Source organism: Natator depressus, chromosome 5 (genome assembly GCF_965152275.1).
Source record: "Natator depressus isolate rNatDep1 chromosome 5, rNatDep2.hap1, whole genome shotgun sequence".
Lineage (NCBI taxonomy): Eukaryota > Metazoa > Chordata > Testudines > Cheloniidae > Natator > Natator depressus.
The window spans coordinates 117,193,775-117,209,083 of NC_134238.1; the positions used below are offsets into that span (position 1 = coordinate 117,193,775).

At 44.2% G+C, this 15,309-nt stretch overlaps 1 protein-coding gene across 2 annotated transcripts in view; it reads left to right on the forward strand.

Moving 5' to 3' along the window:
- Positions 1-15,309, forward strand: part of ACO1 (aconitase 1) — a 48,222-nt gene that overhangs the window by 18,932 nt on the left and 13,981 nt on the right. For both annotated transcript variants that reach the window (XM_074953498.1, XM_074953499.1), the window contains exons 4-13: positions 2,050-2,187; positions 4,420-4,489; positions 4,598-4,781; positions 6,786-6,925; positions 7,746-7,917; positions 8,445-8,545; positions 9,556-9,672; positions 10,926-11,085; positions 14,237-14,372; positions 15,050-15,134. In XM_074953498.1, the coding sequence (XP_074809599.1) occupies positions 2,050-2,187; positions 4,420-4,489; positions 4,598-4,781; positions 6,786-6,925; positions 7,746-7,917; positions 8,445-8,545; positions 9,556-9,672; positions 10,926-11,085; positions 14,237-14,372; positions 15,050-15,134 (1,303 nt within the window). The remainder of the gene's footprint in view (positions 1-2,049; positions 2,188-4,419; positions 4,490-4,597; positions 4,782-6,785; positions 6,926-7,745; positions 7,918-8,444; positions 8,546-9,555; positions 9,673-10,925; positions 11,086-14,236; positions 14,373-15,049; positions 15,135-15,309) is intronic.

Genomic DNA, 15,309 nt, shown 5'->3' on the forward strand with positions numbered 1-15,309 from the left:
AAGCAAGGAATAAGTAACGATAGGACAGTGTGAGTTTTATATTTCTTTATTATATTTACAATAAATGTGGCATTTTGCCTTTCCCCTTTAATAAGATCCTGCTGGTTTTTAATTTATTGGTACAACAGAGCTATACTTTCTAAAGAGCTCAGTTCCCATTTAGACACCTAAATAAACGTCCAGGGTCGCTGCTGATCTCTTCTAAAATCTGTCCACAAGTGTCACGGTGGGAGCTGCTGAGCGCTGAGCTTTCTTGAAAAGATTAGCCCTTGTATCGGTGCCTAAATGGGAGTGAGCTGTACTGAAAATCTGGCTCTTGGCACAAGGCCCCTTAGTGAGTAAATTGCTAGTTCAGGATTAGAATTTTGAGGGTTCTTGATTTTCAGCCCTGTGCATTCTGTAATTCACCTTGAATGCATGTGTTCTGGTGTCACTCCCTCAGTCCCCCATAGTGTTGCAAATAACTGCCCTATTTCTCCTCTTATGTATCAACCAATAATGCAGTTAGCTCATAATATCAGTTGCTTTCTTTGCTGTACATATAGTCTGGGGAAGTTGACATGCACACACTGTACATCACACTCACTACGTTCAGATGCATATTTTCGTAGATCAGAGTGACTGCCAGAATATAAACCTGAGCTGTGTTGGCTTTTCTTCTTTGCAATCCTAAATGTTTACAGACAAAACTCCAACCAAGTCCTTACCCTATTCCCTGTGTTGACCCTGTTGTATTTAATAATCTGCGCTGTTTTTCTTACACACAAGTCTTCTATAACATTATAGGCTGATTATTTTTAGTCCTTTGCAGCAAAGAACATCTTTGCTTGTTGCACTTTGAACTCTAAAATGGTCTCTCTCTCCTGGGCTGCTATTTCAGAAAGTACACTCAGAGTCTAATCCTAAATGGGCCTGAATGCCCATGACCACATCACTGGACACTATGTATACTCGACTCCCTGCAGAATTAGATGTTTTGTTATGTGAGGATGTTTCCCAGAAAGTAGCAGTCTAAAAGTGAAGTGCTGAGTGCTACATAAAATGCCCCTGGTGGGCAGTGGTGGCTAGGGTAACCTTGGAAATGCCAAAATGTACCATCTGTGAAGGACCACCAGCTTTCCATCCGCTCTGCAAAAGCAAACATGGAAACTTATGGTCTCATGGTTAGAACATGACACTGACTGCCAGATGCTCTGATGAGACACTACTGTAAACCTAGAGGAAGGTCTGTTGTTTGTTGTCATGTCAGTTCTTGGAGCAACCAGGCTTATAGGACTGCTACAAAGTCTTTGTTACCAGAGGTGAAAATGTGACTTCTGGCTAACAGCCTAACAGAGATACTTACGGAGTGTGAAGCATGTGGGTAGTTCGTTTGGGGGCATTTGTTAAGTCAAGTTCAAGAACTTGGTGGCACAGTTGAGTGGGGGGCTTTGTTATTCTTCCCTTCAATGCTCTCCTGATTGCCAGTCAGTGCAGTTCCACTCCAGAAAGCCAGCCTGTTCACTCCCACAGGGGTTCCATAGTCACACTCACTCTCATGGATTCTGGGTCACCTTTGTTCAGCTTGCAAGTCAAAAGCTGATGATGTTCCTACCGACTCATACTAACATGATCTATAATCCATTAGTTCCTAGAAGGCCTAACCATGATCAAAGCCCCATTGGGCTAGGCACTGTACACACAGCTAGTAGGAGAAAAGTGGTAGTATTATCCCCATTTTACAGACAGGAAGCAGAGGCACAGAGCAAGGAAGAGTAACTTGCCCAAGATCACAGAGATTGTATCCAGGTCTCATGTCTCCCAGTCCAGTGCCCAAGCTGCACAACCACCTCCCTTTGTCACCTTATGCGTTTCCACCCAAGTGTTCTGCACTGATGAAGCCAAACATGGCTTTGTTCTTTTTCCCCCCCAGTTCTGTGTCCCGCTGCAATGGAGTGGTGATTCCAGTGTTGGCTTTCGAGGCAGAATCTGGTGGCAGTGTGGCATTGGCTGGCTATGCCTGAGGATCTGGGCTCTGTCCCCTCAGTTCGCTTAATTCTCTCATTTCAGTGGTGTACCTGCAGTGGTTGACTTTGCAGCAATGCGTGATGCTGTGAAGAAACTGGGTGGAGACCCTGAAAAAATTAATCCCACCTGTCCTGCTGATCTAGTAATTGATCATTCCATCCAGGTGGATTTTAACAGGAGGTAAGGAAATAAAGCAGATCTTATTTTCCATGCTTGCTAGGAAGCCAGGGGCAGCTGGTGTTAATTAGCATAGGTCCACAGTGGAGCTACACTGCGTTATGCAAACTGAGGATTTGTCCCCTAGCATTGTAGAAGCTAAAGACTGATTAAATGAGACTGTTTACTACACTGGGCTGTGTTGGCACAGTTCTGAGAATGGGGTTGTTAGCTCATCGCTGCCTTGGTGAAGAAGCACACAGCAGTGTTTTTATGTAGTGGGGAACGAAGGAACAGCGAACTGGAAACTCTAGAATACTTAATCTCCAATCCTGTAGTGAGCTCCTTTGCACCTGTACAGAGCCTCACTGAAATCAATGGGACTCTGAACAGTCGGAGGGGTCCATCTGCACAGAGCTCATTGCAGCATCGGGATCTTAGAAACCTACCTACCATCCTGCATGTCCTAGCTGAACCTCGTGATACCGTCCTGCTTTCTCATGTCATCCCTTAGTTCTCTTCTGTTTTCCAAACTCCTTAAATTCATTGTACTCCAGTTGCCTTACCCAGTAACTTATTCCATATTTGTTACTCTCATTAGGAAATAATATTACAACTGCTCACTTAAATGAAAACAATACAAAAAGGGGAGGAAATCTTAGCATCTAAGAGCAGTCTCAGACTTGAAGGTCAGAAGGGACCATTGTGATCATCTAGTCTGACCTCCTGCATGTTGCAGGCCGCAGAAGCTCACCCACCCACTCCTGAAATAGACCCCAAACCTCTGGCTGAGTTACTGAAGTCCTCAAATCATGGTTTTAAAGACTTCAAGTTACAGAGAATTCACCATTTACACTAGTTTAAACCTGCAAGTGACCCATGCTCCCTGCTGCAGAGAAGGCAACCCCCTCCCCGGGATCTCTGCCAGTCTGACTTGGGGGAAGAGTCCTTCCTGAGTCCAAATATGGCAGTCAGTTAGATCTTAGATCCTGAGCATGTGGTCAGGACTTGCCCGGCAGATACCTGGTTAAGAATTCTCTGTAGTAACTCCGTGCCCTCCCCATCTAGTGTCCCATCTCAGATTATTTTTTGTTTTGTTTTTAAATAAAGATTTTGATCCTATTTGTGGAAATAAGCCTCTTGATGGATTTATTTATTTATTTTTTTAAAAAAAAATTCCCTCCATGTGATTCTTAGAAAAGCAGGTTATTTTAAACCTCAAAAGCCACATGGATGCAAACCTCCATTGGCAGTGAACCAGCTAACTAAAAAGCTCAGCAGTTTGTCCAATTTTTTCCCCCCTAGATCTTGAGTTGAATCATTTGTCTGAGATCTGCTCCTCGTTAACTTTTAAACCGCAGTCTTAAAATATCCCTGAGAAAAGGTCAGGAATGGATTTCAGTTTGGAATTAAATGTCTCTGGAGTATATGTACATGTTGGTACTGATCTGTTTAAACATGCTCTTCCTCCATTTCATTTGAATCTCTGTTTCTTATGAGAGCTGGTTGGGGTCGGGGGAAATATACTTCCCTGTGAGAATTCTTTGTCAATGTCATTGAAAAACAGAAATATACGTGGTTCTCGTTTTTTACAAAAGCACAATATTTTCAGTGAAAAATAGGGTTTCACAAAAAATAATTTTTGATGAAATCCCATTTTAGATGGACAAATGTCTCTAAATAAATAAATTTGCTGACCAGCTATCTTTGCTGTTTAGTTCTTTCACAGTGACCACAGTGTGCTGCATGGCTCAGAGAGTATAGAAGTGTCCCTGCTCCAAAAATAATCACTTCTTAGGGATTTTATGTTTACGTACAGTTGTTTCATATATTTTTTTAGGAGTACAGGCTTGAACTGTGGTGTACGTTCCAGATCAGTATCCGCATACGTTCAATCACAATTACTGACATCAGCTTCCTTTACTGCTATGCAGCTTGCGTATCATTTAGGTTTGGAAAACTTTCCATTGCTTTAAGATGTAGGCTAGACTTTATCAAATTGCAGACGTAATGCCTACATTCTGTATGGGATTAACGTTTGAGCCAGATGATAGGTATTCCTGTTGAGACTTGTTAAGCCCCTTTGATCATTTGCCTTTAGCTCACAGCTGCAATTGCTTGAAACGTATAAAACTGATCAGCATTTTGAGCTACAAGTGCTCTTCTGTCTTCTGTTTCACTATACGCACACACCAGACCACACACTAAATTCAGTTGGAGACTTGTAGCTTTGTTGTTCATTTATTTCACCGGCAGGTCAGACAGTTTGCAGAAGAATCAGGAGCTGGAGTTTGAAAGGAACAAAGAAAGATTTGAATTCTTAAAGGTATGGGAAGAATTTCTCCTCTTTACACGTTGCAAGATGGGATGAATCAACACTCTTTCACTGTTCCTGTGTATTTAATATTTGGGGCTCTTATTCATTGTGTTTCAGTGGGGCTCCCAAGCTTTCCACAACATGAAGATTATTCCTCCGGGCTCGGGAATTGTCCACCAAGTGAATTTAGAATACTTGGCAAGAGTGGTGTTTGATCAGAATGGGTACTATTATCCAGACAGCTTGGTAGGCACTGATTCACACACTACAATGATTGATGGTCTGGGAGTGCTGGGCTGGGGTAAGTGCACTGAAGTTTTATGAACTGTTCGGTTATGTTATGGCTTGTGTTCCTATCAAATCACATATAAAATAAAATGACTAAGTACAACAAACTCCCTTTTCTGTGTCCAGTTCAAATGACCCTATAAATCAGGATTTTGTAACCTGATTTCCTATTCCATACCCAATGATTGTAAGAGTAATAGACAACAAATCACATTTCAGTCATGTGTAAGGTTGTAGGGGATTTGTGTGTGCTTTTATTTTTAAATAAATATTCTTTTATTGTGGGTTTAAAATGTCCCTGGGTAGTGGTGGGGGAGAGGGATGTAAAATTTTCAAGAGCATCTAAATGATTTGGGAGCCTAAGTCCCATTGAAAGTTTCACTGGAACCCATGAGTCTAAAATCACTTAGATGCTTTTGAAAATGTTTACCTAGTGACAGTAACTATAAAAGCAGTTTTGGATCAAAGACTCTGATTCAAAGACAGTACTGATGAGAGGGGATGAGGTACATCAAAACAAGGTTTGATCAGTCTTTGCCAGTATTCTAGTACCAGATGTTCTTTGCTTGGACAATAACGGGACAGTGCTTGCCAGAATAACAAACAGAAATATGTTCCTAGCCAATGGTAGACAATAGAAGCTTTGAAATTTTATCTGCATAAGTAGATAGTCTAACCGAAGTATTTTGTAGTCATCCCTATACCTAGTATAAAGAATACCCGGGGAATACTGCAGAGATACTTCATGTGTATTGTGAAAGCACCTACGAGTCCCTCCGTTAACCAGGATTCCATCAACCAGCATACTAGGCTCTGTACAAACACAGAACAAAGTGTCCTGGTCTCAAAGAGCTTACAAAAATGCTGATTGCTTACAAAGACTCTCATAAAGTTTTCAGTCACACACAGTGTAAGTCATAATATTTGTATCTACTTTACATAGTGCTACAGATTAAAATCTGTATATAAGAAATTTCTGTATCTGCAGCCTTGGTAATACAGCACTGCATCCGCTCACGTTACTTGGATTGTAAGTTCTTTGGGGCATGGGGACCGTCTTTTTGTTCTGTGTTTTTAGGGCCCTGGTCCGTGACTGGGGTTTCTAGTGCTAGTTAAATACAAATAATAAAGAATCTATTTATAACCATGGCCTCATCTTCACAAGGAAGCTGTTACAAATTGAGTTGAAAAACAGTCAAACTAGTTGACAGCTTGACAGTGGTCAGGCTGCTGGTGGGCTGGGACCAGTGCCTGTCACCAATATTGTCTCGCTGTTTCCTGGTACTCCTCCATCTGTTGACTCTTGGCTTGCACTTATATTGGAAGCTCTTTGAGGCATGGGCCATCTTTTTGTTCTGTGTTTGTACAGCACCTAGCACAATGGGTCCTGGTCCATGACTCGGGTACTAGGGGGAAGGAACTAAAATAATAAAATGCTGACTGGTCAGTGCAGAAAAGGCTCAGTTGTGTTCAGCAGGCATGGACCAACTCTTCTCAACCAGCCTTTACTCAGGACTCGCTATCCCAGTGTTGAGCGGAGGGATAGCTCCGGGGTTTAAGCATTGGCCTGCTAAACCCAGGGTTGTGAGTTCAATCCTTGAGGGCGCCATTTAGGGATCTGGGAGAAAAAATGGGGATTGGCCCTGCTTTGAGCAGGGGGTTGGACTAGATGACCTCCTGAGATCCCTTCCAACCCTGATCTATGATTCTATGTGCTTCTCTGCACTGACGAGTCAGCCTCATGTCCGCAAACTTGACTGGCTTTAAACATGATTCAATTTCCAAATGAAAGTGAGCCCCCGAGGGCTAGAAACTTTCTTTTTTAAACAAAATCTTAGAACAGCATAAGAACATCTAAGAAATGTCCCCTCGGACCAGCTCAATCCAAGCCCTGCTGTGTGGTGACTTCTTTTCCGTTATTTGCAGTAACATTATTTCACTGGTTCGTTAACTTTCAGCCTGCATTGCCTCATCTAAAAAAAAAAAATTCTGCTTTTGTCTTGCCAATTGGATTCAGGCGTTGGTGGCATTGAAGCAGAAGCGGTGATGCTGGGCCAGCCAATCAGCATGGTGCTTCCTAAAGTGATTGGTTACAAGCTGATGGGAAATCCTCATCCCCTGGTAACATCCACAGACATAGTGCTCACCGTTACCAAGGTAACTGACATCTGTGCCATGGGGGATTTCTTACAGTGGGCCACAGTGTGGCACGTGTGTGCATGGTGTGATCTTAGAGTAGCTGCATACAGCAGCCTTAGGAGTCCCGTCTCTGGGGCTGTCATCTTGATTTCATCCTCTGAGACCCAACTATGCTGGGCCTGGGCTGCAGCCTGGGCTGCAGCTAGCTCTGCAGCTCCTTCCCTCTTGCCTGCTGATCAGCTGCACCCCAGATGGGGTGGAATCTGCAGCCAGTCCTGCTCCCTCCCCTCCCCCCGCCTATTTCACAAGGAGGGTGGTGAAGCACTGGAATGGGTTACCTAGGGACGTGGTGGCATCTCCATTCTTAGAGGTTTTTAAGGCCCGGCTTGACAAAGCCCTGGCTGGCATGATTTAGTTGGGGTTGGTCCTGCTTTGAGCAGGGGGTTGGACTAGGTGAGGTCTCTTCCAACCCTAATATTCTATGATCTGGTTGGATGAGACAGGAAGAACTGGAACTCCCAGGGCTCCTACAATCCTTGTGGTTGTCGTGGTCGGGTTTTGAGACTCCCATTGATGCTAATAGGAAAGTTTTGCCATTACCTGCAGCGGTAGCAGAACCGTGTGCGTATGGCATGTTTAGCATTGAGTTTTGAAGCTCCTGTTACACGCTGAACAAAACCCTGGTCCCAAATGGACCAGAACTTTGAGGAAGCGTGGCTTCTTGACTGGAGCTGAACCGCACAGGCCTGAACTGTCTCCAGCGCGTAAGGCTTATACAGTCAGCATTCCGAAGATCAGAAATGGCCTTTGAGTACCTCTGTTGGTTCATGTGTTACAGCATCTTCGCCAGGTTGGGGTGGTGGGTCAGTTCGTGGAATTCTTTGGGCCTGGCGTAGCCCAGCTGTCAATTGCTGATCGAGCCACCATTGCCAATATGTGCCCCGAATATGGAGCAACTGCAGCCTTCTTCCCAGTTGATGAAGTCAGCATCAGGTACCTGATCCAAACGGGTAAGTGCAAAAAGAGGCCAGAACTTGAAGATCCAGATTATAAACCTGGGCTCTGACAGCTCATGGTACAGGGCCTGATTCTGGTGTAACTCCATTGACCAGAATGGAATTACTTCAGAATCTCGCTGGTATATGAGAGATCAGAATGAGACTCATGGTGCCATGCATTTGGTCCTAGCACCTTCCTAAACCTTAACCTTGGGCTCTGCAAAGGATCCATTTTACATAATATATATGAGCTACTGTATTTCTCAGGGTTGAGCCCTTATGAACTCCAGCGTATGAAACTTTCTGCTTAGAAAACGTCAAGAGTTCAACTCCAACCTTGGAATGCAACTAACAGTCCCAGTTAACTGGGATTGAGATCATTAAAGATCCAGTGACTTTTCTCTTCCTGCTTTTCTAGTTAAACATGAAGCTGATGTAATACAATCTATCCCATTCAAGGCCCTGTTCTGCATTCTTAAAATGCCCCAATGTCTTTGTCTTGACTGTTCTTATTTAGCTATGTCTGGATTTCATTTTAGGTCGTGATGAAGAAAAAATTAAGCACATAAAGAATTATCTTCTGGCTGTGGGGATGTTTAGAGATTTCAATAACTCCGCTCAGGATCCAGATTTTACCCAGGTAGAGTCCTGATCATCATTTAATCTTGTACCTTCCTTCCTTTTATTTCTTTCCTACACGTACACCCCTTCGCTCTCCTCTTTCATTTTATTTATTTTTGTTGTTCTCTGTTTCATCTTTTTTAAAGAGGAATTTTCACACAGCAAGGAAAAAATTAACATGACTCTGATTTTTTAATCCCTTTCCCAAAGCATGCCCTGGTCCATTCCGTGACTGTGTAAGCCAGAATTTGAGGCAGCCTCATGTAATGGCATTAGACCACACAGAACACCTGAGGGAAATGCAGGGTCTCACTGTGTCCAGCAATCTCAACCCAGTTGATTTATAATAGGGTGGCATGGATTTAAATGAGGACAGAACTTGCCCCCAAGTATCTCTTAATAGTTAGCAAACAAGGCAAGATTAAAGGGATTTGATCCTCTCTGAAATCTTGTAAATTTTCCCTAAGTGCACAACTTCACCTATAAACCAACTATCAAAATGGTGAGCAAGAGGCTGCTTGTATGGGCTTGTGCGCTACCCCTTTGCTAGGATTTCCCAGAATGCTTCCTGATGCTAGGATTTGTCTTGATTGTGAGGGTGGGGGTAAAATTTTCAAACCACCTCAGATCTGTTTGTTTTCAAAAGTGACTTAGACATGTATCGTATTGGCTTTATTTTGAAAGTCAATGAGACTTAGGCTCCTATGTGCCTAAGTCACTTTTGAAAATGGGGACTTGAGGTGGCTGTGAAATTTTTTCCTTGGGAGCTAACAGTATCTGAGCTTGTAAATCGCTACAAATGGCTTTGAGGAATTTTGCCCTTAAATGCGTTAGGCCTCATGCTGTCGGAAGAGAGTTTAAGGCACTGATTCAGTAAGGTTCTTGAGCGCATAAGTAGTCAATGGAGCTCCTTGTGTTGAGCATTGCTGCATTGGGACCCCAGTGTCCTTGAGAGCGATGTATCCTGCATTATTTGGCTCGATCCTTGGCAGTAGCTTATTGAGCCGCACTGTTCCTCCTGTCGAACAGGTTGTGGAGCTGGATCTGCATACCGTCGTGCCTTGCTGTAGTGGGCCCAAAAGACCTCAGGACAAAGTAGCTGTGTCAGAAATGAAGAAGGACTTTGAGACCTGCCTGGGAGCCAAGGTAAGGGCACGTGGCATTGCAAACGGAAATATGTTTGTCTTCTAGAAGCTATCTGTAGGGCTTAGTCACTAGAGACACGGGTCTGCGTCAATCAATTCAGGACACTTTGTGTGACCTTGCAGGAATGTTGTTTCCTGGTTATTTTCAACTGTAGCCTAGAAGACAATGCTAAGGAATAAGTATTCTAGAGTGGTGGTTCTCAAATTATGGGTCCTGGAATATGGGTGGTCCGTGGATCTGCTCCTGACCCATTAGTGAAGCATTTGCAGTATTGAAGTAGTCACTCAATCTGATAAGGGCATACCAGTCTGAGACTCACTGCAGGTTTCCAGAAGTGCTTTTTGCCCAACTAAACTTAAAACAACCACCACCCTAACTGCCTCTTGCAGTCCATCCGGTTAAAAACAGCAATTAATAGATCTGCGTCTAGGATTTTGATTAGGACCCAAGTCTAAACACCCCTAAGTTCTGGGGAATCTCAGACCTGAATCCAGATCGAAACTTTACAGCTCAGGCTCATTCCCTGTAAAAGCCAATACTTATGAAGAATGCTCTGGTTTTCAAATCCAGCTAAACCCTCCAGATTTGCTATGCCATTCAGATTTTCTATCCCAGTCCGTAGTATTGATATGCTAGTTCTCTCCCCTTTTTTTTAAGACTCATTCTTTCATCCATTCAGCTAGATCTTCACACAGACTTCAGACCAGTCAGTGCTAATTGTATGAACTCTTGGGCATTCTGGCCAAAATCCCAGGCCTGACCTGAGTGACTCGGCTGGGGGAGTGGGGTGGCTTCCTAGATCCTGATGCTGTGCGCTGATGTACAGTCTCATCTGGGATCCAAGACACACAGGCGCCTCTGTGCAGGCTAAAAGAGTTCTGTTGTCTTCCTGTGCAAAAGACCACCTGTGTGCCACTGCAAGAGGCAGCTGCCACCTTGTCACCAAGGGATGAGCGGGTAGGGTTGGCCCCAATTAAGCAAATGTGACAGCCGCCATGTTGGCTAACATGCTGGAGACTGAAGCAGGGACCTCCAGAGCTAAAAGCAGGAGCTGCTATATCTTGTGCTGAAGCTGTTACACACTCATCTTCTGTGGCTTGGGCACAAGGGGGAGCCTATAACGTACGCTGTGTCACCAAACGCTCTTCCTTCCACTTTTAAAGTACAGCTGTTTTCTGGTACCATTCTGTCTCCCTTTCCCAGTTCTCACACTAACCAACTTCTCCCTTTGTTTTTATTGTCCCTCTTTATAGCAAGGGTTCAAAGGATTTAGTATTGCCCCAGACCGTCACAGCGATTGCGTGAAGTTTGTTCATAACGGCTCTGACTTTGAGCTCACCCATGGTTCGGTGGTGATTGCGGCCATCACCAGCTGTACTAATACCAGCAACCCCTCGGTCATGTTAGGAGCCGGTAAGTGTGTCTGATCAGAGAAACCGCTGCAGGCAAATGTAGTTTTAGGTCTGGGTACAACCTCATAAAAGCAAACCCCATTGACATCGAAGGAATCCCATCCCTTTATGCCAGAGCTGAATTTAGCCCCTCGAGTGAGCAGGAGGAATCCAGGTACCAATATTTGGGCTGAGACCTGGAAACTCTGGCTGTTAATCACATGGGTTTTTTTCCCTTGCATTGACAAGTCTATAAGTGAGGTAAGTTTCATTGTGCACTAATTATCACCTACCTCTGACCTCTCGGTGAGGCTTTTGAGGCGGTGCGAAGCAAGGATGGTGTCAATTTGCGTTGGCTGTACAGTAGCCTAGATCAAGGGGGATTAACCTTTGTTTTTCTTAACTCCCCCCAAGATGCTATAAAAATTCCAGAGCCCACCAGTGCCCCAACAACTGTTGTTCTGCATATAAAAGCCAGGGCCGGCGTTAGAGAGTAGCAAGCAGGGCAATTGCCTGGGGCCCCACGCCACAGGGGGTCCTGCAAAGCTAAGTCGCTCAGGCTTTGGATTCAGCCCCAGGTGGCAGGGTTCAAAGCCCTGGGCTTCAGCCCTGCACAGCGGCCCTTCGGCTTTCTGCCCTGGGGCCCAGCAAGTCTAGCATTGGCCCTGCTTGGCGGACCCCTGAAACCAGTTTGGGGGCCCCAGACCCCTGGTTGAGAACCGCTGGCCTACATAATGTATGTTTCAGTCCTGCTGCCATTCAAGTCAGTGGTGATTTTGTAATGGATTTTAGCTGGAGGCTAGGGCCCGTGTACGTGTTGGAATTTGCATGGTACGCCGTCCCAAGAACAGCATTATCTTCAATTGGAATTGCTCAGTCCCCGAGGTTCCTTGTTCTAGATCTAGTACACTGATAGCAATGATTAAACTCTTTGGTAGTCATTGGATGCTTCTGTCTGACACTCACCCTCCCATACATGCCCTGGAGGAAAAGGGAAGAACTTCTCACTCATGTTCCTGGTTTCAGTTTCTTGCTTCCTTCTCTTCTCTTTTTTTTCATCTTTGTGCCAAATTTTGGCTGGCAGCCAGGTTTGTGCGTGTGCCAGAAAACCTGCAGGCCAGTGGAGGGGTGGGGGAATGGCCTCACTTTGCCCCAGTTCTGGCTCCCCTCCCAAAGGCACACAGAGGTGGCTCTGTAGTTCCTCTGTGATTGGAGTTGTGGAAAGAGATTCAAGGTCAGAACCTTGCGGGGGTGGAGCAGGCAAGTGGGTGTAATTTGTGTAGTTGCTCCAGGACCTGGTTGTGGGTACTAAGCACTCACAGTTGCAACTGAATCAATGGGAGCTGTGCTTTGCACATATAAAGTGCTATATAATGATAAGTGTGCTGGAAAATCAGGTCCTAGGCATCTCAAATTGGGCACCCAAAATTGGTGGATGAGTTTGACCTATATCTCTCTCTGCCTTAGCTCCCCATCTTTACAATGGCGATAATACCTCTCCCGCACCTAACAGGGGTGTTTTGAAGATAAATTCACTAATATTTATGGAGAGCTCAGACATTATAGTGATGAGCGCATAGAGAAGCCCATGAGGAAATGAATAATTGTTTTCAGTGTGCAGTAAATAAGGCTTGGGGCGGTTACGCAATAAGTAGAAAACAAAATACTGAGTAGCTGCTCATTCAGGGAGCACCATCCATCCCGTGCGCTGAATGAGGCAAGGGTCATATGGGAAAAATAGTACGTGATCGTGCAATTATAAAGATTGTATCATAATACACGCGTGCACGGGAGCCAAATTAAGATTTGCACAAGCAACCTTAATTCTCAGATAAATTTGTTAGCCTCTAAGGTGCCACAAGTACACCTCTTCTTTTTGCCTAACTTTTGAGTGTTTGTTTGACTTGCAACCTTAATAATGTTCTTTTAACAGTTTTGTGTGTTTAAATGTATGCCACTTTCAAACTGGGTGTCTAATGTTAGGCTCTTAGGCCCAGATTTTTAAAGGTATTTAGGTGATGCTGTGCTCAGCGTCACCATGTCTAACTGATGTAGGAGCCTAAATCTCATTTTCCAAAGGGATTTAAGCTTTAGGGAGTACATTTAGACTCATGCCTCAATCCCTTTTGCAAATACGATTTCGGCTCCTACATCAGTTAGGCATTGCTGTGCTCAGCATTGCAAAGCCTAAATGGCTTTAAAAAAATCTGGGCCAGTCAGTTTTATCTGAGTGCAGCCCAATTTTCCGTTACTGAGCACTGCAGCTCCCACTGATGTCTCTGGACGCTGTGAGTGCTCAGCACCTCTGAAAGTTGGGCCATTTTTTATTTAGGTGTCAAGCCCTTAATTTCATCCATTAGTGTTCTCTGAAATGAGCTGGGGGTCTGTTTGCATCATCCAAACTGACCCCAGCAGCTAGCAAAAACGAGCCACCTTTGGTTAGCTCCCTCATCAGAGAGGTCACAGGTTTCAGAGATGCTGAGCTGTCCTCTTGCCCCAGCGACACAGAGGTGGGCACTGTGATACGGCTTGCAGGGCTGCTATGAATAAATGGAAGGCTTCAGTCTCCAAAGCTGTCAACTCTGTACCACGAGCACTGAATTCGCCTGTCCACAGACAAACAGTTTAAAAGGAATAAAATATCCAAGAGAAGAATTCAGGCTCCGGGTAAATATATTCTTGTTAACAAGGTTCACACTCAGAAGGTAATTAGATAATGCTGCTTAAACAGGCTACACATTGTGAGACTATTTGCTTACATCAAGGGGCCAGGTGAACTTATGCCAATAGAAAGTTCAGGCCTGGCTCACCAGATTCTTACATGGAATGTTTTATGGCTCCTCTTCCCTTATTTAATGCATAGAAATAGCTACTAATCAAGCACCTGATCTTATACTGGTATTCTGCCCAAGTATGTGAGTGTGTGTGTCTTTGAATGTAGCTGCACACAGCTTTCCACTAGAAATGAAAGAAACCACAGTTCCTCAAAGCACTTGGAGTCAATGGAACTTAAGCACATGGGTTGCTGATTCAAAATAATCAAATACCGGAAATGGAATCTCTTCTGTTTCAAGCTAGTCAAGGGAGCTGTCAGATGATTTTTTGGTTTTGTTTTTTTCAGGTGGACTGTGCCATTGCCAAGAACAATCACAGGTGCCCTTTGTGTTTTGCAGGATTGCTTGCTAAGAAAGCTGTTGATGCCGGTCTGACTGTGAAGCCATACATTAAAACCAGCTTGTCCCCAGGCAGTGGGGTTGTCACTTACTATCTGAGGGAGAGTGGAGTTATGCCTTACCTTGCTCAGCTAGGGTGAGAGGGGTTTTCATTTTACTGTCTCAAGGCTTGTTGATGCCTATTTCCCATAATCCTTGGCAAACGTAATGACTGTACAAGCAAAGCATTTGCAGCAAGTGATGCCACGTAAGACGATGATGGGTGTCCACAGTCTGAAAGGCATAGCTGAGCCCTTAGGGGTAGATACTCATGTGTGTAAGCCAGGCAGCACCATTTACTCAGCTGACTCTTATACCAGCTGAGAAGCTGGCCTATTGGAACCTTTTATTTCACTAAAGACTACTTCTTGTTAGGCAAGGGGACGGTTCATTTCTTAAATTTAATTGTTCTAAAATAGTATCTCACTTAAGACTTGTAGGTCTTGGCTGATGATAAACATATGGTCTCCATTATGCAGTGTTGCAATCACATGCACTAATGACCGTTTGCATGCAAAACATTGTACCCATGACAATTGTGTGTGCAAATTAGGTGCATAAATTTGTGCACCTATCTATATACACTTTTTTTTAGAGCAGCAAAAGAATGCAAATGACCATCACAGACCGTTTTCTGAGCAGAAAACAATACTGAATAGTTTGTGTTGTAACACATTTCCTCATGGACACAGCTTCATTGCCTGATCGTTTGCTTTATCAAAAAGTAATTAATACCTATCTTGTGATCGCTAATATATTTAATACTGTCTGTAGGTTTGATGTGGTGGGTTACGGGTGTATGACCTGCATTGGGAACAGTGGACCTCTACCGGAGCCTGTTGCAGAAGCCATCACTCAGGTACTCGGCTGCTGTTAAATCTTCTGCAGCATGGAATACTGCATGGTCTTTCAGAGACAAAATCACACATTTATTTCACTTGGTCAAGAGATTGCGATACATCTCGAGGGTTTGTTGCCACAGGATCCATGCAGGAGAGGGCTGTGATTCTTAAACTCAGATGAGAACTCCCTCC